The 23,372-nt window shown below is 38.8% G+C and overlaps 4 protein-coding genes across 8 annotated transcripts in view; 2 read left to right on the forward strand and 2 right to left on the reverse strand.

Annotated features, from left to right (window-relative positions):
* LOC134292945 (uracil-DNA glycosylase-like) overlaps positions 1 to 13,781 on the reverse strand; it is a 21,181-nt gene extending 7,400 nt beyond the window's left edge. For both annotated transcript variants that reach the window (XR_010000042.1, XM_062958827.1), the window contains exons 1-5: positions 13,603 to 13,781; positions 12,506 to 12,718; positions 8,762 to 8,857; positions 8,560 to 8,657; positions 4,712 to 4,800 (exon numbers count right to left, since the gene is read on the reverse strand). Coding sequence is in view for 1 of the 2 variants with exons in the window: in XM_062958827.1 (XP_062814897.1) it covers positions 4,712 to 4,800; positions 8,560 to 8,657; positions 8,762 to 8,857; positions 12,506 to 12,718; positions 13,603 to 13,764 (658 nt within the window). In the remaining variant the exon portion in view is untranslated. The remainder of the gene's footprint in view (positions 1 to 4,711; positions 4,801 to 8,559; positions 8,658 to 8,761; positions 8,858 to 12,505; positions 12,719 to 13,602) is intronic.
* A 69-nt stretch (positions 13,782 to 13,850) lies between these two features.
* LOC134292946 (DNA oxidative demethylase ALKBH2-like) lies at positions 13,851 to 16,996 on the forward strand. Of its 4 annotated transcripts, none has more exons than XM_062958829.1 (4): positions 13,851 to 13,927; positions 16,034 to 16,233; positions 16,316 to 16,514; positions 16,606 to 16,996. In XM_062958829.1, the coding sequence occupies exons 2-4, from the start codon at positions 16,047 to 16,049 to the stop codon at positions 16,925 to 16,927; spliced, it is 708 nt and encodes a 235-aa protein (XP_062814899.1). In that variant the 5' UTR covers positions 13,851 to 13,927; positions 16,034 to 16,046; the 3' UTR covers positions 16,928 to 16,996. The 4 variants fall into 4 exon arrangements, with proteins under 4 accessions (XP_062814899.1, XP_062814900.1, XP_062814898.1 ...); XM_062958830.1 differs by having other exon boundaries at positions 13,893 to 13,909; XM_062958828.1 differs by having other exon boundaries at positions 13,894 to 14,015.
* A 961-nt stretch (positions 16,997 to 17,957) lies between these two features.
* LOC134292931 (galactosylceramide sulfotransferase-like) lies at positions 17,958 to 19,749 on the reverse strand. Its single transcript, XM_062958805.1, has 2 exons — positions 19,547 to 19,749; positions 17,958 to 19,101 (listed from the first exon to the last, which is right to left on the reverse strand). Exons 1-2 carry the CDS (start codon positions 19,747 to 19,749, stop codon positions 17,973 to 17,975), a joined length of 1,332 nt encoding a protein of 443 aa, XP_062814875.1. The 3' UTR covers positions 17,958 to 17,972.
* A 1,577-nt stretch (positions 19,750 to 21,326) lies between these two features.
* On the forward strand, positions 21,327 to 23,110 carry LOC134292932 (galactosylceramide sulfotransferase-like). The gene is made up of 2 exons (XM_062958806.1): positions 21,327 to 21,529; positions 21,939 to 23,110. Exons 1-2 carry the CDS (start codon positions 21,327 to 21,329, stop codon positions 23,107 to 23,109), a joined length of 1,374 nt encoding a protein of 457 aa, XP_062814876.1. The 3' UTR covers position 23,110.
* Positions 23,111 to 23,372: the final 262 nt, after the last annotated feature.

Consider the following 23,372-nt stretch of genomic DNA (forward strand, 5'->3'; position numbering starts at 1 on the left):
ATAACAGAATGTCGTATATTAATACAAAACATTACATTAGAAAATAATAGCAACATCTTATAATAATACTCATTACCTATCATATAGAAATATATTATATAATACTTAATATAACAGAATGTCGTATATTAATACAAAACATTACATTAGAAAATAATAGCAACATCTTATAATAATACTCATTACCTATCATATAGAAATATATTATATAATACTTAATATAACAGAATGCCGTATATTAATACAAAACATTACATTAGAAAATAATAGCAACATCTTATAATAATACTCATTACCTATCATATAGAAATATATTATATAATACTTAATATAACAGAATGCCGTATATTAATACAAAACATTACATTAGAAAATAATAGCAACATCTTATAATAATACTCATTACCTATCATATAGAAACATATTATATAATACTTAATATAACAGAATGTCGTATATTAATACAAAACATTACATTAGAAAATAATAGCAACATCTTATAATAATACTCATTACCTATCATATAGAAATATATTATATAATACTTAATATAACAGAATGCCGTATATTAATACAAAACATTACATTAGAAAATAATAGCAACATCTTATAATAATACTCATTACCTATCATATAGAAATATATTATATAATACTTAATATAACAGAATGCCGTATATTAATACAAAACATTACATTAGAAAATAATAGCAACATCTTATAATAATACTCATTACCTATCATATAGAAATATATTATATAATACTTAATATAACAGAATGTCGTATATTAATACAAAACATTACATTAGAAAATAATAGCAACATCTTATAATAATACTCATTACCTATCATATAGTAATATATTATATAATACTTAATATAACAGAATGTCGTATATTATACAAAACATTACATTAGAAAATAATAGCAACATCTTATAATAATACTCATTACCTATCATATAGAAATATATTATATAATACTTAATATAACAGAATGTCATATATTAATACAAAACATTACATTAGAAAATAATAGCAACATCTTATAATAATACTCATTACCTATCATATAGTAATATATTATATAATACTTAATATAACAGAATGTCGTATATTATACAAAACATTACATTAGAAAATAATAGCAACATCTTATAATAATACTCATTACCTATCATATAGAAATATATTATATAATACTTAATATAACAGAATGTCGTATATTATACAAAACATTACATTAGAAAATAATAGCAACATCTTATAATAATACTCATTACCTATCATATAGTAATATATTATATAATACTTAATATAACAGAATGTCATATATTAATACAAAACATTACATTAGAAAATAATAGCAACATCTTATAATAATACTCATTACCTATCATATAGTAATATATTATATAATACTTAATATAACAGAATGTCGTATATTATACAAAACATTACATTAGAAAATAATAGCAACATCTTATAATAATACTCATTACCTATCATATAGAAATATATTATATAATACTTAATATAACAGAATGCCGTATATTAATACAAAACATTACATTAGAAAATAATAGCAACATCTTATAATAATACTCATTACCTATCATATAGTAATATATTATATAATACTTAATATAACAGAATGTCGTATATTAATACAAAACATTACATTAGAAAATAATAGTAACATCTTATAATAATACTCATTACCTATCATATCTATATATATAAAAGAGTGATGGCATCACGGCGACCCACAAAACAACAAAACTACAGGCCCCCCAACCTCGAAATTTGACAACACAACCCATCATCCACGCCTCTAGGTTGATACAACAAAAAGAAAAGAAAAACAAAGTTCTAATTAGAGAGAGAGAGGAATAATTGCTTTTATCCAATTGCTGCCAGTTAGAAGGCTAAGCTCCTCCAACTTGGTCTCCTAGCAACCCAATAAAAAATAATAAAAAACACTAAAAATAATTAAAAATACTAAAAAAATAATACAATAAAATACTATAACAGAAAATAACTAAAAATAATACAAGAAAATAATAAAATATAATAAAAAGATAACTTACAATAAAATTTATTAAAAAAATACAAATAACGTCAAATAAAAATTACACAATTTTTAACCAATACCACCACCACTTTGCCACAGCAACGCGTGGCCGGGCACAGCTAGTAGAAATATATAATATGATACTTTATATAATAGAACATGTCATATATTAATACCAAATATTACATTAGAAAATAATAGCAACGTATTATAATAGTATTCATTATACATCACATAGTAATATATTATATAATACTTAATATAATAGAACATGATGTCATATATTAATACCAAAACATTGCATTAGAAAATAATAGCAACATCTTATAATAATACTCATTACATATCATATAGTAATATATAATATTTAATATAATAGAACATGATGTCATATATTAATACAAAACATTGCATTAGAAAATAATAGCAACATCTTATAATAATACTCATTACCTATCATATAGAAATATATTATATAATACTTAATATAACAGAATGCCGTATATTAATACAAAACATTACATTAGAAAATAATAGTAACATCTTATAATAATACTCATTACCTATCATATCTATATATATAAAAGAGTGATGGCATCACGGCGACCCACAAAACAACAAAACTACAGGCCCCCCAACCTCGAAATTTGACAACACAACCCATCATCCACGCCTCTAGGTTGATACAACAAAAAGAAAAGAAAAACAAAGTTCTAATTAGAGAGAGAGAGGAATAATTGCTTTTATCCAATTGCTGCCAGTTAGAAGGCTAAGCTCCTCCAACTTGGTCTCCTAGCAACCCAATAAAAATAATAAAAAAACACTAAAAATAATTAAAAATACTAAAAAAAATAATACAATAAAATACTATAACAGAAAATAACTAAAAATAATACAAGAAAATAATAAAATATAATAAATAAAAAGATAACTTACAATAAAATTAATTAAAAAATACAAATAACCTCAAATAAAAATTACACAACAATTTTTAACCAATACCACCACCACTTTGCGACAGCAACACGTGGCCGGGCACAGCTAGTAGAAATATATAATATGATACTTTATATAATAGAACATGTCATATATTAATACCAAATATTACATTAGAAAATAATAGCAACGTATAATAATAGTATTCATTATACATCACATAGTAATATATTATATAATACTTGATATAATAGAACATGATGTCATTACATTAGAAAATAATAGCAACATTTTATAATAATACTCATTACCTATCATATAGTAATATATTATATAATACTTAATATAACAGAATGTCGTATATTAATACAAAACATTACATTAGAAAATAATAGCAACATCTTATAATAATACTCATTACCTATCATATAGAAATATATAATATGATACTTTATATAATAGAACATGTCATATATTAATACCAAATATTACATGAGAAAATAATAGCAACGTATTATAATAGTATTCATTATACATCACATAGTAATATATTATATAATACTTAATATAATAGAACATGATGTCATATATTAATACCAAAACATTGCATTAGAAAATAATAGCAACATCTTATAATAATACTCATTACATATCATATAGTAATATATAATATTTAATATAATAGAACATGATGTCATATATTAATACAAAACATTGCATTAGAAAATAATAGCAACATTTTATAATAATACTCATTACCTATCATATAGTAATATATTATATAATACTTAATATAACAGAATGTTGTATATTAATACAAAACATTACATTAGAAAATAATAGCAACATCTTATAATAATACTCATTACCTATCATATAGAAATATATAATATGATACTTTATATAATAGAACATGTCATATATTAATACCAAATATTACATGAGAAAATAATAGCAACGTATTATAATAGTATTCATTATACATCACATAGTAATATATTATATAATACTTAATATAATAGAACATGATGTCATATATTAATACCAAAACATTGCATTAGAAAATAATAGCAACATCTTATAATACTCATTACATATCATATAGTAATATATAATAGAACATGATGTCATATATTAATACAAAACATTGCATTAGAAAATAATAGCAACATTTTATAATAATACTCATTACCTATCATATAGAAATATATTATATAATACTTAATATAACAGAATGCCGTATATTAATACAAAACATTACATTAGAAAATAATAGCAACATCTTATAACAATACTCATTACCTATCATATAGAAATATATTATATCATATTTAATATAATAGAACATGATGTAATATATTAATGCCATAGAGTTTTTTAAAGATGTTTTTTAAAAGATATTTTAAAGATGTTTTTAAATTGTTAGATTTTAGCTTTTCTTGTAAGCTGCCCCAAGCCCTAGGGGTGTGGCGGCATATAAGTTTAAATAATAAATAAATAAATATAATAATAATAATACAGTAATAATAATATATAACATTAATAATATCCATAATAATAACAAAAATACAATAAATATAATATATAGGATATATTATAATTATTATATATAATATAATAATAAATATATAATATTAATAATAATAAAATATAGAATAATAATATAATAACAATAAGAGAGACCCCCTTTTAGGGTTTTACCTTGTTTGGCCCATCCGCTCAGGTCTCCGTGTCCCGGGTGAGAAAACCCCTCAATGTCCGCGGCCAGTTCTTTGTAAATGTTCTCCAGGCTGCAAAGCAAACCAAAGGCAGAAAGGGTCAGCTCCATTGCTGTACATAGATGCAGCCTCAAGGGGGCAGCATAGAGACAGAAAGGATCAGCTGCAATGCCCAGATGCGGCCAAAAGGGGGCAGCATATAGAAAGGATCGGCTCCAAAGCTGTATATTATTATTATATTTCTTTATTGCTATTATATTATATTTACAAATGGACATAATGCTCAAGATGTGGTCACAAAAGGGCAGCATTGAGACAGAAAGGATTAGCTCTATAGTTTTATTTTTTATTAATTATATTATTATTATTATTATTATTATTATTATATTCTGGCCCAGACGCAGCCAAAAGGGACAGAAATCCTTGGAACGTAATTATTTTAGTTTATTACTATATTATTATTATATTTATTAATTGTTATTATATTTACATATGAACGCAATGCTCAAGATGTGGCCACAAGAGGGCAGCACTGAGAATGAAAGGATTAGCTCTATAGTTTTATTTTTATTATATTATTATTATATTATATATAAATTATTATTATATTATATTCTGGCCCAGATGCAGCCAAAAGGGACAGAAAGGCTTGGAACATAATTATTCTAGTTTATTATTATATTTATTTATTGTTATTATATTTACATATGAACGCAATGCTCAAGATGTGGCCACAAGAGGGCAGCACTGAGAATGAAAGGATTAGCTCTATAGTTTTATTTTTATTATATTGTTATTATATTATATATAAATTATTATTATATTATATTCTGGCCCAGATGCAGCCAAAAGGGACAGAAAGGTTTGTAACGTAATTATTTTAGATTATTATATTTATTTATTGTTATTATATTTATATATGGACGCAATGCTCAAGATGTGGCCACAAAAGGGCAGCACTGAGAATGAAAGGATTAGCTCTATAGTTTTATTTTTATTATATTATTATTATATTATATATAAATTATTATTATATTATATTCTGGCCCAGATGCAGCCAAAAGGGACAGAAATCCTTGGAACGTAATTATTTTAGTTTATTACTATATTATTATTATATTTATTAATTGTTATTATATTTACATATGAACGCAATGCTCAAGATGTGGCCACAAGAGGGCAGCACTGAGAATGAAAGGATTAGCTCTATAGTTTTATTTTTATTATCTATATATATAAAAGAGTGATGGCATCACGGCGACCCACAAAACAACAAAACTACAGGCCCCCAACCTCGAAATTTGACAACACAACCCATCATCCACGGCTCTAGGTTGATACAACAAAAAGAAAAGAAAAATAAAGTCCTAATTAGAGGGAGAGGAATAATTGCTTTTATCCCATTGCTGCCAGTTAGAAGGCTAAGCTCCTCCAACTTTGTCTCCTAGCAGCCCAATAAAAAATAATAAAAAAACTAAAAATAATTAAAAACACTAAAAAATTAATACAATAAAATACTATAACAGAAAATAACTAAAAATAATACAAGAAAATAATAAAATATAATAAATAAAAAGATAACTTACAATAAAATTAATTAAAAAATACAAATAACCTCACAACCTCTGAGGATGCCTGCCATAGATGTGGGCGAAACGTCAGGAGAGAATGCTTCTGGAACATGGCCACACAGCCCGAAAGACATACAACAACCAAATAACCTCAAATAAAAATTACACAACAATTTTTAACCAATACCACCACCACTTTGCCACAGCAACACGTGGCCGGGCACAGCTAGTATTATATATAAATATTGTATTATATTATATTCTGGCCCAGATGCAGCCAAAAGGAACAGAAAGGCTTGGAAAGTAATTATTTTAGTTTATTATTATATTTATTATATGATATTTATATATTGCTGCAAACCTCAGACATGACCACAAGAGGGCAGCACAGAGATAGAAAGGATCCGCCATATAATTCTTATATTTATTATCTATATATATAAAATGATAAAGTTGTTTGCGCAGTGACTATAACAACAAAACTAAACATCCCAGAAATATGAAATTTGGCAACACAATACAAAAGGCTTGCCTCCAGGTTACAACAACACAACCACACCACAAAACCACAATCCAGACCCACAAAACTCACAACAACGCATCATGCGATAACAACACAACTAAACGCCTCAGAAATACAAAACTTGGCAACACAATGCAAAAGCCTTGCCTCCCAGTTGTAACAACACAACCACACCACAAAACCATACAGGATCTACAAAACTCACAACAACGCATCGTGACTATAACACAACTAAACGCCCCAGAAATACAAAACTTGGCAACACAACGCAAAAGCCTTCCCTCCAGGTTGTAACAACACAACCACACCACAAAACCACAATCCGGACCAATAAAACTCACAACAACGCATCGTGACTATAACAACACAACTAAACGCCCCAGGAATACGAAACTTGGCACACAACTAAACGCCCCAGAAATATAAAACTTGACAACACAATGCAAAAGCCTTGACTCCCGGTTGTAACAACACAACCACACCACAAAACCACAATCCGGACCCACAACACTCACAACAATGCATCGTGACTATAACAACACAACTAAACGTCCCAGAAATACGAAACTTGGCACACAACTAAACGCCCCAGAAATACAAAATTTGACAACACAACACAAAAGCTTTTTCTCCCGGTTGTAACAACACAACTACACCACAAAACCACAATCCGGACCCACAAAACTCACAACAACGCATCGTGACTATAACACAACTAAACGCCCCACAAATACAAAAATTGACAACACAATGCAAAAGCCTTGCCTCCCAGTTGTAAGAACACAACCACAACACAAAACCACAATCCGGACCCACAAAACTCACAACAACGCATCATGACTATAACAACACAACTAAACGCCCCAGAAATACGAAACTTGGCAACAAAACACAAAAGCATTCCCTCCCGATTGTAACAACACAACCACACCACAAAACCACAATCCGGACCCACAAAACTCACAACAGTGCATCGTGACTATAACAACACAACTAAATGCCCCAGAAATACAAAACTTGGCACACAACTAAACGCCCCAGAAATACAAAACTTGGCAACACAACACAAAAGCCTTGCCTCTCAGTTGTAACAACACAACCACACCACAAAACCACAATCCGGACCCACAAAACTCACAACAACGCATTGTGACTATAACAAATACAAAATTTGACAACACAATTCATCCACCTCCCCAATCCCTACATTCACACTTGGCCTCCAAAAAAAAACAATTACAATAATAACAATGACAAGAACAACAACAATAAGAATCAACACCATCACAGGCAAGAAACAGCCAGGCACTGAGGCTGAGAGGCCAGTCAGTGCTACACTGAGCCTCCAAAAAACAATACAGTAGCCTCTAACTTATCCAACCTTCATGACCACAACAACAACAATAATAATAAACACCTTCACAGGCAAAACAAAAAAAAGACTATTGTACCACAATGAAAATATAAACCGCACTCAGCAGAATCAGACATTACAACTAACAACAAACCAAAGACAACAGGGATCTCAAGCAATTATCAATCAACACAAAAATTAAAGAAGGTAACAGACTTCAAATACTACTACTAATGTGAGTATAAAGAAGGGTGGAGGTCACAGCACAAATACAACCTCATGTAGACTGACCAACACCAACAGACTAAGCCACAGCAACGCGTGGCCGGGCACAGCTAGTATTTACTATATTATTATACTATTACAATAATACGATGCTATACCTGGGTGGTGGCGGGAGGGGCCTCTGGACGCTGAAGCAGAGGCCGTGGGCTTGGCCGGGGCCGTGGTAGGGGTCTTGGCCCAAGATCACCACTTTCACCTGGTTGGAAAGACAGAAAGGAAGGAAGGCAGGTTCAGCCACACTCATGCATGAGGGAAGGCACCACTTGATCCCTCCCGGCAGATGGCCTGGCAGCCCCTCACCTGGTGGATGTCGCACATCTGGGTCCAGGTGAAGACCTGGTGCGGTGGAGGGAACACCGTGTGGCGGCGGCGCTCCTCGGCCACAAAGGACATCAGCTGGTTGGTTTGGGGAGAAAGATGAATTATTATTATTACTACATTATTGTATTATTATTGAATCATAATTGATGTTAATGTTATCTATATATATAAAAGAGTGATGGCATCAGGGCAGCGGACAAAACAAAAAAACTACAGACCCTCCAACCTCGAAATTTGACAACACAACCCATCATCCACGCCTCTAGGTTGATACAACAAAAAGAAAAGAAAAATAAAGTCCTAATTAGAGAGAGAGGAATAATTGTTTTTATCCAATTGCTGCCAGTTACAAGGCTAAGTTCCGCCCTAAGGTTAGCAGATACCCCTAAGGATCATCCAGTTCAACTTCCTTATATCATGCAGGAGGACACAATCCAACCACTCCTGACAGATGGCCATCCAATATCTGCACAATAATAACACACATCGAATCATAGCATCAGACAGTTAGGAGACACCCCTAAAGGCCACCCAGTCCAACCCAATTCTGCCATGCAGGACACAAGCCAAGCACTCCCAACAGATGGCCACCCAGCCTCTCAATACTAATACTAATAATAATAATAATAATATCATCATACAATCCTAAGGTTTGGAGTGACCCCTAAGGATCATCCAGATCAACTTCCTTCTACCATGCAAGAGGACACAATCTAAGCACTCCTGACAGATGGCCATCCAGCCTCTACATAGTGATGATGATGATGATGATAATGATGATAATAATAATAATAATAATAATAATAATAATAGAAGCATAGAATCCAAGAGTTTGGAGAGACCCCTAAGGGCCATCCAGCCCAACCCTTTCTACTATGCAGCAGGACACAATCCAAGCATTCACAACACATGGACAACGTATACTATACAATACTACACAGGGACATAGACCCCCTCTACCCTCACCACTTTCACAGTACACAAACAACCAAATGCCTACTAAACATAAAGACAACCACACAACAGACATTCAATACCACCACTACCTCAACCATTTCTCACCAACACCACCAGACAATGCCACAGCAACGCGTGGCCGGGCACAGCTAGTTATTATATATAATAATTACTACATATTACTATAACATCATTGATATTATCTTATCTATATAAAAGAGTGATGGCATCACGGCAGCGGACAAAACAACAAAAGTAAACACCCCACAACCTCGAAAATTGACATCACAACCCCTCATCCACGCCTCTAGGTTGATACAACAAAAAGAAAAGAAAAATAAAGTCCTAATTAGAGGGAGAGGAATAATTGTTTTTACCCAATTGCTGCCAGTTAGAAGGCTAAGCTCTGCCCACTTGGTCTCCTAGCAACCCACTCAGCCCAGGTGACCCTTTACCTTAACTACCACCAATTCCTCAATACTTTATTTCTCATACCACCACACTTCGCCACAGCAACGCGTGGCTGGGCACAGCTAGTTATTATATATGATAATAGAATTGACATTATATTCTTATTGCGTATTATTAAAATAGAATTGCTAAAACATAATCATTATTTTTATATATTATTATAATTTATATTAATCTATTACTTGTATAATTGATATTATATTATTATTGTACCTTATCATAACAGAATGGATATTACTCTGTTATTATATGACAGAATTGATAACATAATATTATTATTGCACATTATTACAACAGAATTGAAATTATTATATTATTATTGCATGTTATTATAATAGAATTGATATTATTTTATTATATATTATAATAATCTAATTGATATTTTATTATTATTATAATAGAATTGATATCATTCTATTTTTATTGCATATTGTTATATTATATTATTATTGCATATAATAATATAATTGATATTGTATATTATTACAATACAATTGATATTATCACATCATTATTTTATTACATATTATAACATAATTGATATTACTCTATCATTATTATATAACAGAATTGATATTAAAATATTATTGCACATTATTAGAATAGAATTGATATTATTGTACTATTAAATTTAGAATTGATATTGCTATATTATTATTGTATATTAGTATGATTGATATTATCACATCATCATTATATTATATATTATAACATATTACAGTAGAGTCTCACTTATCCAAGCTAAACGGGCCGGCAGAAGCTTGGATAAGCAAGTATCTTGGATAATGAGGGATTAAGGAAAAGCCTATTAAACATCAAATTAGGTTATGATTTTACAAATTAAGCACCTAAACATCATGTTATACAACATATTTGACAGAAAAAGGTAGTTCAATATGCAGTAATGTTATGTTGTAATTACTGTATTTACAAATTTAGCACCAAAATATCACGATATATTGAAAATATTGACAACAAAAATGTGTTGGATAATCCAGAACGTTGGATAAGTGAGACTCTACTGTATCATTATTCTATTTTATGATATGATGATGATGTTTCTGGAACTGAAGTTTATTATTATTACTATTACTATTATTATTCTGTGTGATACTATGTATAATATATTATGTATACATATAATATGAATTATTATTATTCTATTTTATGATATGATGATGATGTTCTGAACCTGAAGTTATTATTATTATTCTATTTTATGATATGATGATGATGTTTCTGGACCTGAAGTTTATTATTATTACTATTACTATTATTATTCTGTGGGATACTATGTATAATATATTATGTATACATATAATATGAATTATTATTATTCTATTTTATGATATGATGATGATGTTCTGAACCTGAAGTTATTATTATTATTCTATTTTATGATATGATGATGATGTTTCTGGACCTGAAGTTTATTATTATTACTATTACTATTATTATTCTGTGGGATACTATGTATAATATATTATGTATACATATAATATGAATTATTATTATTCTATTTTATGATATGATGATGATGTTCTGAACCTGAAGTTATTATTATTATTCTATTTTATGATATGATGATGATGTTTCTGGAACTGAAGTTTATTATTATTACTATTACTATTATTATTCTGTGTGATACTATGTATAATATATTATGTATACATATAATATGAATTATTATTATTCTATTTTATGATATGATGATGATGTTCTGAACCTGAAGTTATTATTATTATTCTATTTTATGATATGATGATGATGTTTCTGGAACTGAAGTTTATTATTATTACTATTACTATTATTATTCTGTGTGATACTATGTATAATATATTATGTATACATATAATATGAATTATTATTATTCTATTTTATGATATGATGATGATGTTCTGAACCTGAAGTTATTATTATTATTCTATTTTATGATATGATGATGATGTTTCTGGAACTGAAGTTTATTATTATTACTATTACTATTATTATTCTGTGGGATACTATGTATAATATATTATGTATACATATAATATGAATTATTATTATTCTATTTTATGATATGATGATGATGTTCTGAACCTGAAGTTATTATTATTATTCTATTTTATGATATGATGATGATGTTTCTGGACCTGAAGTTTATTATTATTGTTATTACTATTATTATTCTGTGTGATATGTATAATATAAAATAATATTATGTATACATATAATATGAATTATTATAATTATTCTATTTTATGATATGATGATGACATATAATATGAATTATTTATTATTATGACTGGGTACCTGGTGGAAGTAGGGTTTGTGGAACTCGGGTTCGAGGGCGGCCTTCCAGGCGGGGGCGATGTGTTCGGGGGCGAGGCCTGCTCCAGCTCCTCCTCCTCGGGCGCGGGCCAGGCGCAGCCTCTCCTGGGCGGCCTCCTTGTTCCTCCGGATGCGCTCGACCAGCTCCGGGCTGAGCGGGGCTCCGGCCTCGTCGGCCTTGGCCCTCTTGCAGGGCTGCCAGACAGGCAAGCACACCCTCAGCAAGGCCCGCAACCGCCCCATCAAAACAAAGCCCGCACTTCCGCACACGTGGAGGCGGGCGCGGGAAAAAAACACACCAAAACACGCCCTCCCAGGCCCCCATTGGCCCGCTGCCTCCCTAAGCCCCGCCCTCCCTCTGCCTCATTGGGTGAACCGTACCTACTAATGAGCATCGCTCCGCCCCCGCTTCCTGATTGGCTGTGGTTCCTCCCCGTGGGATATTGAGAATAATACATGGAATCCACGCCCCTCCTAGCTCCTCATTGGCTCGCCAGGAGGAAAGGTCCCGCCTCCAACCCCCTCCCGTCTCCTGATTGGGAGATAAGGAACACTGATTTTAGAGATGGATAAGGTGCTACACTGAAGCCACGCCCCTCCTAGCGTCCCATTGGCTCACCAGGAGGGAAAGTACAGCCCTCATTGGACAGAACCGCCCCTCCAGACTCCTGATTGGCAGGCAAGGAAAAAATGGCTCCTCCCCTTTGGGAGAGGCTGGCATGGATGATAAAATATACTATTTCCCGCTCAAACAGAAGCCGCGTTCCCATTGGTCGCTCAGGAGGAAAGGTCCCGCCTCCACCCCGCCCTCATTGGACGGAACCGCCCCTCCAGACTCCTGATTGACAGGCGAGTAACATTGTGGCTCCAGCCCATTGGGAATAGATGAGGTAAAGTGTACTATTTCCCGCCCAAACAGAAGCCGCGTTCCCATTGGTGGATAGGGAGGAAATGTCCCGCCTCCGCCCCGCCCTCATTGGATAAAATCGCTTTGGCCCCGCCCATCCTGCTTTCTGATTGGCTGTCCCTGTAAGGAGCCTCTTTTTCCTCAGAAAAGCCAAAAATACCCCGAATTCTACCTTCTCTTCGGCGTCTCCATTGTCTTCCGACGGGCGGCTCCACTTCTCGGCGGCGACCGGGGAGAAGAAAGAGCGCAGGGTCCTCTGCCCGATCATGGCGGCTCCTCCTCCGCGTCTCGGTTTGTCTGTAAGCTCGAAATTGGCGCGGAAAGCACTGCGCATGCGCGGTCTCTCTCAGCGACGTGCGGGTGGGATTTGGTTACGTCCGCGCGTGCGCAGTGCGAGCCCTGCTTCTTGAGGCGAGATGGATTTGCGCACTCGGGTAGCTGTGCGCATGCGCCGTGCCTTCCTTGAGAGCCAGGAATTGGTGTGAGGCTGAGAGACTGTGACTATTTATCTCTATATTCATATACTATTGCTGTATTTTCTACAGTTATATTATTTATACTATTACTGCATTGTTGCACTATACCGTAAGGCCTATTATATATATATATATTTATGCTTTTTTGATATATTATTTGTAATATATTACTTCATGGTATTAGGCCTATTTTTAGCATATTAATATATTATTATATTGCTCATTACACTATAGTATATGACATTAATCTATTATATAATATTGTAATATACAGTGTATATATATATATATATATATATATATATATATATATGATAGGTTTATGTTAATATTATAATATATATATACATATAGATCTAGTATCATATATTATAAGATGGTTATTGTATATTGTTTTATAATAATATTATATGATAATATTATAGTACAGTAATATATTATTTTATATTCTATTATATTTATATTCTATTGTTATACCCTATTATTATAATTGATTATATTATATTGCTATATTATAATTTTAATATTATTTTACCCGATCATACTATTATGTTTTATTATATATTATAGTTATACTCTATTATTGTTATCTTATTATTATACCATATATTATTTTTATTCTACCATATAATATAATTATTATATGGTAGAATATATACTGTAAAATATATCATATATATAATTGTAATATACCATATATATATATATATATATATATATATATATATATCTCATATATAATGATTGTTATATCATATGTATTATACCATATTATTATATTATACCATATTATACCAAATTCTATTTTTATAATTAAATTATTATATTATACCAAATTATTATTATTATTAACTGCATTTCTATACTGTTTTTCACACCCCTGGGGGGGGGGACTCAAAGCGGTTTACAACATAATAAATTGCAACATTCAATGCTTTACATATATATAAAAATATCACATATCTAAATCAAAAACATACAACTGTAGATTAAAACCATTAAAACTATAAAAACATCAAACATAGACATGCATGAAACATGTTATTACAGCAATTAACATAGATCCCTTCTCTCTAATTATGTTGCATTATTATATTATTATATCATATCATATTATAATTATATTATGCCATGATATATTATATTGTTAATTATTTTGTTATTATACCATAGTATATAACATATTGCATTATAATATATTGTTATTATACTATTTATTTATTTTATTAGCAACATTTATATTCCACCCTTCTCACCCCGAAGGGGACTCAGGGCGGCTTACAAGTCATATGTACATACAATATATTATATTATTCGTATAGTACAATATAAGCATTATATATTGCGATATTGTACTATAACACTATATTGTAATATTATTAGTAATACTACATGTAATATAAATATACCATTATAATAGTGTATTATTATTGTATTGTATTACATTATTAAATATATTACTGCTGTTATTATTATTATATCATATTATTATTTTGTACTGTTGATTTTATATAATTGTACCATATTAAATAATTGTATTATTATATTATTATGCCATATAATATTCAAATATATTATTATTATTATTCACACAACGACATAGTATGACACAGCAAACAAGATAGATATGCTGGATTTCGTATCACAAAATCACAAGTCGAACACTTCCCAAGTGTCTAGGACTGTGTGATGTATTTTCGGATGATGCTGCAGATCCCAGCAGGGTGGCCTTTTGCAGTTGGCAGATCGTAATTTTGTCAATGTCTATTGTTTCCAAATGCCGTCTGAGATCTTGTGGCACGGCACTCAAGGATCAGGCCTTCTGTCTCCTTCTTCAGGGTCCCATTCGTGAGCCAGAGCCAGATCTTCCCCTTATCAGCTTTTCCTTCAATTTTGTCAAGGAACTTTCCATGCAATGTTTTGTTGTGCCAGCTGTCAGCTCTAGTTTGTAGTGCGGTTTTCTTGTACTGATTCTGCTCTAGTTTGTAGTGCGGTTTTCTTGTACTGATTCTGCTCTAGTTTGTAGTGCGGTTTTCTTGTACTGGTTTTTTGTCTGCTGTGCTTTTATAATAATAATTATTATTATTACATTAACCTGGTGCTTGTTCCTTTCCTTTCCTGGGTAAGTAACTAACAGAGGATGGACAAATTCCTGATCAAGGCCGGAAAGAACCAAAGGGAGAAGGGTGGAGCGTGGGAGGGAAAGGAAACCCCCTGGAAGGAAATCCGGTCCGAAGGCCTCCATTGCGACTATAGGATCCTTTTTGGCAAAAAAGAAGCGGACGGGATCCTTCTTGAACTCGAGCGGGACATCGAGTATTTGCAAGGTACGCCGACGACACCGTAGCCACGTTCAACTGAATGGGCGGCCGGACAAAAGTTTCATTATTTTCTCTCTCTTCGGAACAGAGGACTTGGCCAAGCTGTATGTCTTTGGGAAGTGGCACAAGGCCCCGCGCCAGCAGGCGGCCTATGGGGAGCCAGGGCTGAGCTACACCTATTCAGGGGCCACCTTCTCCCCAAAGCCCTGGGTCCCCATCCTGCAGCACCTCCGGGAGCGTGTCCAGGAGGCCATTGGGCACAGCTTCAATTTCGTCCTCGTAAACAGGTGATTTGATGGGATTTAGAGCTGGGGAAGAGAGAAAATAGGGCCTCTCAGAGCTGGAGAAGGGAGAAATCTGAGCTCTCCTTTCTGGCAGGTACAAGGATGGCCGGGATCGCATGGGGGAGCACCGGGACGATGAGCGGGAGCTGGAGCCACGCAGCCCCATCGCCTCACTCTCCTTCGGGGCCGAGCGGGACTTCGTCTTCCGGCACTGCAGCGGCGGCAAAGGCGGCCGCCCTGCCCCCGGCCACCCTGCCCCCGTCTGGTTGCGCCTGGGGCACGGGAGCCTCCTGGTGATGCACTTCCCCACCAACCGGCACTGGCGCCATGGCCTTCCTGCCCGAAGGGGGGTTGTGGGCCCCCGGGTCAACCTCACCTTTCGGGACATCCGGGGCAGTGGCCATCTTGGCCCGTGAATATATTGCCCAGAGACTTGAGTCATAGCAAATTGTTTCCTATATTCATAATAAAGGAGATATATTATATATGAAGACAATGTGTATTTGTATTAGTAATATAAGAGTATTCCACTAAAAGGGACTGCATCGATGGACCCTTTCCGTTGAATCCTTGACGAACCCCTCAAATGACCCTCGATGGCCCCTGGAAAGGTACCCGGAAATGTCCCCCCGAAAGGCACCTGGAAAGGCACCCAGTAACACACCAGGAAGCACCTCCTGTAATGCACCTGGAAAGGCCCCCAGAAACGCCCCTGGAAAAGCCCCTGGTAACACACCCAGAAACACCCGCAGAAACACACCCAGAAAGGCACCCGGTAACACACCTGGAAAGGCACCCGGTAAAGCCTCAGGAAACACACCTGGAACGGCACCCTGGAACGCTTCTGGAAATGCACATGGTAATGCCCCCGGAAAGGCACCCAGTAACACACCAGGAAGTACTCCCTTCTGGGGAAAGGCACCCGGAAATGCTTCCGGAAGGGCACCCGGAAACGCACCCCAATAGGCACTTGGAAACACCCTCGGAAAGGCACCCGAAAACTCCTCTGGAAGGGCACCTGGAAACGCCCTCAGAAAGGCACCCGGAAATGCCTCCGGAAGGGCACCCGGAAATGCACCCCAATAGACACCTGGAAACGCCCTCAGAAAGGCACCTGGAAAGGCACCCGGAAACGCACCCAGATAGGCACCCAGAAATGCCCTCGGAAGGACACCCGGAAACGCCCTCGGAAAGGCACTGGGAAAAGCCTCCGGAAGGGCACCCGGAAACGCCTCCGGAAACACACCCCGATAGGCACCTGGAAACGCCCTTGCCAAGGCACCTAGAAAGGCACCCGGTAATGCCGCCGGAAAGGCACCCAGTAACACACCAGGAAACACCCCCGGTAATGCCCCCAGAAAGGCACCTGGAAACGCCTTCGGAACAGCACCCGGAAGCGCCTCCGGAACGGCACCCAGAAATGCCTTTGGAAGGGTCAGGTGGAGGGGCTGGCACCCACGCCTACCACTTGAGGAAATCCCGCACTCGGCTCCAGAGCTTGGTGATCCACAGGTTGACTCCTAAGTCCATCAGGTACTGGATCTCGGGGGTCACCATCTTGCAGCACAGCTTGCGGTGCTTCTTGTGGATGCGCTTCTTGAGGTTGTAGCCCAGGATGGACTTCTTGCCCAGGGGCTGCCAGGGCTGCATGGCGGACTCCTGGATGGCGTTGGCGTCCACGGGGCGGCCCCCGTCGATGCAGATGCGGGTCATCTTCTCGTTCTCCTCCTGGAGGCGGGCCACGTCCTCGGCCATGCGCTCCCTCCCGTAGGCCTCCACCTTGCGCCAGAACGTGGCGTTGAAGTGCCGGTAGAGCTTGGCGTCAATGAGGTTCCAGGCGGTGGCCTTCTGGTAGAGCTCGCCCGTCAAGCGGGAGACGGCGGAGTCCTTCCGGGCGTTGAGCTTGAAGTAGAGGACGTCCTCCAGCTCCCAGCAGAGCAAGTCCTTGAGGAGCACCAGGGACTCGTCAAAGTACTCCAGGAGCATGACCAAGTGGAAGCGCCGGTCGATCTCTTGGATGGACTGCTCCACCCGAGGGCTGCTGGGGTTCAGGGTGTTGTCGTAGCCCAGGTCAAAGAAGAGCAGGTTCTGCAGGTAGTGGGCGTTGAAGCCGTTGGGGTCGTAGTAGCGCCAGGGGTCCCGCAGGAACTCGGCCAGCTTGTCCTCCCCGGAGAGCTTCCAGGTCAAGGGAATGATGCGCCCAAAGTAGTGGAAGGAGGACTCAAGGAGGTACGCCGGGTCCCGCAGCACCGTCACAAAGGTGGCGCCGGCTGGCAGCAGCTTGCGCACCTCCTCGTACTGGAAGCGCATGTGGTTGCAGATGATGTTGAAGCACATGCCCGGGCGGTAGTCCCGCACCTGGCGGCGCTCAAAGAAGGACGGGTAGTAGAAGTCGTTGCGGCCGTTGGGGAAGGCAAACTTGAGGCGGTGCTTCTCCCCAAAGCGGAGGAGGATGTTGAGGATGGTGCTGCTGGCCGTCTTGTGGGTCTTCATGAACATGATGTCCCGCTTGGGGAGGCACCTGTGGCCCGAGAGGCTGGCGTTGGAAGACGGGGCACGGAAGGAAGAGCAAGCCGAGGGGATGGGCGTCCTGGAAAAGAAAGGCCAAGGGTCAAGGGTTAGGATGCTCCGGCTCCTGTCCCAAAACTATCCCTTCCAAGCATTGAATGCTCACTAGGACTATCCTGTGGTCAAATTAGACGAGGTGAAAATAGATGAGTTGAAATGCAATGACACCCATCTCCTAGTGAGGAGGTGTAGGACTTTCCTAGTTCTCCAACCCAGCACTCTTCACAAAGGGAACTGCAAGGGACATCTAGTCTAACCCCTCTACTCTTTGAGGAACTGCATTGAGGAGGCCCTTACTGTCTGAAGAACCACGTCCCAATACCAGCCGCCCACATTTTGCAGTGAGGCAGTTCACGCCGATCAGGGAGACCCTTCTGCGGCAAGGATGCCCGAACTCTCCTTCCAAAGGGAGAGACCTCCCCTCCGTCCCCCTCCCCCAAGTGTGGATGCAGGGCCAGCTCACTCACTCGGTCGTGCTGGCTTGCAAGGGCGAGAGGGCGTAGGAGTAGAGCAGCAGCATGAGGCTGGTCAGGAGGGTGCCCAGCGCCAGGCCCTTGCCCATGGAGCGCCCGCTCTTCATCACCTGCAGCCGGAGGAGTCCGGGGGGAAAGACCGTCAGCATTGGACTCAGGAAGGGTGGAGGGCGGGCCTTCCGGCACACTGTGTCCATGCTTCTCTTCCCACCCTTCTTCTCACATCCTCTCCCAGAGGGTGAGCCCTCGGTCACGGGGTGGGGAGGCTTCCAAAACCAATAATCCACGTTAGGGAGGATTCCAACAACAATGGCAAACACTGAATGCCATAATACAGGATTATAAACATATTCAAAGAGTAAACCAACCGGTTTCCAAGAGAAGCCAACTTATAACCCCCAAATTAGATAATAACATCACCTTTCACCTAACATAACATCACCTAAAAGCATCCAAGACCTTAATCATCTATTTATTTGGCTCTGCTGGTTCGGGTTTGGTCAGCTTCGTTGGCTCTGTGATTTTTTTGGTTGCATCATCATTGTAATCATTATTTTTTAATCAAATAAATAGGTGCTTAACGTCTTGGATGCTTTGAGGTGATGTTATGTTAGGTGATAGGTGATGTTATCTAATTTGGGGGTTAGAAGTTGGTCTCCAATGTTGGCTTCTCGGCATGTGCGATCCATGAAAAAAAAGGTCCAATACTCGCTTCCAAAGTAGGGGGCGCTGGCGCTTCATTTCTAAAGTCATTTCCTATTTTTGAGCCAAAAATTTCAGAAGTTTCCAAAAATTCAGAATATTCGGAATTACTTCGTTAATGCCAGACGTGCATGCGCAATTGCGAAAAACAGCACCGGGGAGGGGGGATTTTACAAGACTCTCCCGCCCTCACTTTTTGAGCTATCCTGGTCAAATTTGGGACAGTGGTAGAACACATTCAACTCTGCTAGCTCACCAAATTATAGAATGTTTCCTTTATCCTCTGATTTTTGGTGATTTTTCATAGCTTATATAAGAAAACATTTTCTAATAATTGCAGAAATCTATTCCTGCTTTGAAATTCTTGTTTCCTGTTTCATTGGGTTATCTTTACTTTGAAAGTTCTCATTCTACTTGGGAAACTTTGTTTTTGTGGCTGAAACTCTGTGAAATTGGTGGACACTGTGCTGCCGCAATGTGCAATGTGCTGCCAGCCACCGAGGGCTGGGATTCTGGAGCGATGATGGGTCTTGTAGTACTACACAACCCCACTCAGGACGTACAAGCCCCTCCCCTCACAGGAACGTGCACTCCGATTGGTCAGGGAGGCAACCCCCTGCTAGGCTGCTCTTCCCTCCAAAACAAGTTTGGTTGCGTTAAAAAAATGGCTTTATTTATTACCGATACAATTTTGAAAAAATTACAAAAATTATCTATAAGTGTTCAAAATCGCGGGTTAGATAGCCCTCGTCGGGACCACATCCGCAAGTAGGAATAAATACGATTTTATTACGAAAACCGAGATTTATGGTATTTCCGCCCATCCCTATTGACTTCTCTTGGGAACCGGTTGGCTTGCTATTTGACTATGTTTACCGTCCTGTATTATGGAACTCAGTGTTTGCTACTGTTTGCAGGAATCCTCCCTAAGGTGGATTATAACATAATACAACTGTATTTGTATTCCGCCCTGTCTCCCCAAGGGGAGTAGTATTTTTGGAAGCCTCCCCACCCCGTGACCGAGGGCTCACCCTCTGGGAGAGGATGCGAAGAGAAGGGTGGGAAGAGAAGCATGGACACAGTGTGCCGGAAGGCCCGCCCTCCACCCTTCCTGAGTCTAATGCTGACGGTCTTTCCCCCCGGACTCCTCCGGCTGCAGGTGATGAAGAGCGGGCGCTCCATGGGCAAGGGCCTGGCGCTGGGCACCCTCCTGACCAGCCTCATGCTGCTGCTCTACTCCTACGCCCTCTCGCCCTTGCAAGCCAGCACGACCGAGTGAGTGAGCTGGCCCTGCATCCACACTTGGGGGAGGGGGACAGAGGGGAGGTCTCTCCCTTTGGAAGGAGAGTTCGGGCATCCTTGCCGCAGAAGGGTCTCCCTGATCGGCGTGAACTGCCTCACTGCAAAATGTGGGCAGCTGGTATTGGGACGTGGTTCTTCAGACAGTAAGGGCCTCCTCAATGCAGTTCCTCAAAGAGTAGAGGGGTTAGACTAGATGCCCCTTGCAGTCCCTGGAGTTCCCTTTGTGAAGAGTGCTGGGTTGGAGAACTAGGAAAGTCCTACACCTCCTCACTAGGAGATGGGTGTCATTGCATTTCAACTCATCTATTTTCACCTCGTCTCATTTGACCACAGGATAGTCCTAGTGAGCATTCAATGCTTGGAAGGGATAGTTTTGGGACAGGAGCCGGAGCATCCTAACCCTTGACCCTCGGCCTTTCTTTTCCAGGACGCCCATCCCCTCGGCTTGCTCTTCCTTCCGTGCCCCGTCTTCCAACGCCAGCCTCTCGGGCCACAGGTGCCTCCCCAAGCGGGACATCATGTTCATGAAGACCCACAAGACGGCCAGCAGCACCATCCTCAACATCCTCCTCCGCTTTGGGGAGAAGCACCGCCTCAAGTTTGCCTTCCCCAACGGCCGCAACGACTTCTACTACCCGTCCTTCTTTGAGCGCCGCCAGGTGCGGGACTACCGCCCGGGCATGTGCTTCAACATCATCTGCAACCACATGCGCTTCCAGTACGAGGAGGTGCGCAAGCTGCTGCCAGCCGGCGCCACCTTTGTGACGGTGCTGCGGGACCCGGCGTACCTCTTTGAGTCCTCCTTCCACTACTTTGGGCGCATCATTCCCTTGACCTGGAAGCTCTCCGGGGAGGACAAGCTGGCCGAGTTCCTGCGGGACCCCTGGCGCTACTACGACCCCAACGGCTTCAACGCCCACTACCTGCAGAACCTGCTCTTTGACCTGGGCTACGACAACACCCTGAACCCCAGCAGCCCTCGGGTGGAGCAGTCCATCCAAGAGATCGACCGGCGCTTCCACTTGGTCATGCTCCTGGAGTACTTTGACGAGTCCCTGGTGCTCCTCAAGGACTTGCTCTGCTGGGAGCTGGAGGACGTCCTCTACTTCAAGCTCAACGCCCGGAAGGACTCCGCCGTCTCCCGCTTGACGGGCGAGCTCTACCAGAAGGCCACCGCCTGGAACCTCATTGACGCCAAGCTCTACCGGCACTTCAACGCCACGTTCTGGCGCAAGGTGGAGGCCTACGGGAGGGAGCGCATGGCCGAGGACGTGGCCCGCCTCCAGGAGGAGAACGAGAAGATGACCCGCATCTGCATCGACGGGGGCCGCCCCGTGGACGCCAACGCCATCCAGGAGTCCGCCATGCAGCCCTGGCAGCCCCTGGGCAAGAAGTCCATCCTGGGCTACAACCTCAAGAAGCGCATCCACAAGAAGCACCGCAAGCTGTGCCGCAAGATGGTGACCCCCGAGATCCAGTACCTGACGGACTTAGGAGTCAACCTGTGGATCACCAAGCTCTGGAGCCGAGTGCGGGATTTCCTCAAGTGGTAGGCGTGGGTGCCGGCCCCTCTCCCTGACCCACTTATCTTTCCAATTCCCCTTCCCTTCCTTTGATCCTTCCTTTTATTTTTGAGGGGTCAGCCATGTTGTCATCGGGCCACCCGAGAGCGTGCCGACCGGCTTCAACGCCAGACCGCATCGACAGGCAACTAGATCGAGCAGCCCGAGAAAGAAAAGATCTCACCATCGCCTCGGCAAAAGCCCCCGTGTGAGCTTATTGACACAGACACTAGGAAACGGATGAGCCGTAACTG

Source organism: Anolis carolinensis, chromosome Y (assembly GCF_035594765.1).
Source record: "Anolis carolinensis isolate JA03-04 chromosome Y, rAnoCar3.1.pri, whole genome shotgun sequence".
In the NCBI taxonomy this organism is placed as follows: domain Eukaryota; kingdom Metazoa; phylum Chordata; class Lepidosauria; order Squamata; family Dactyloidae; genus Anolis; species Anolis carolinensis.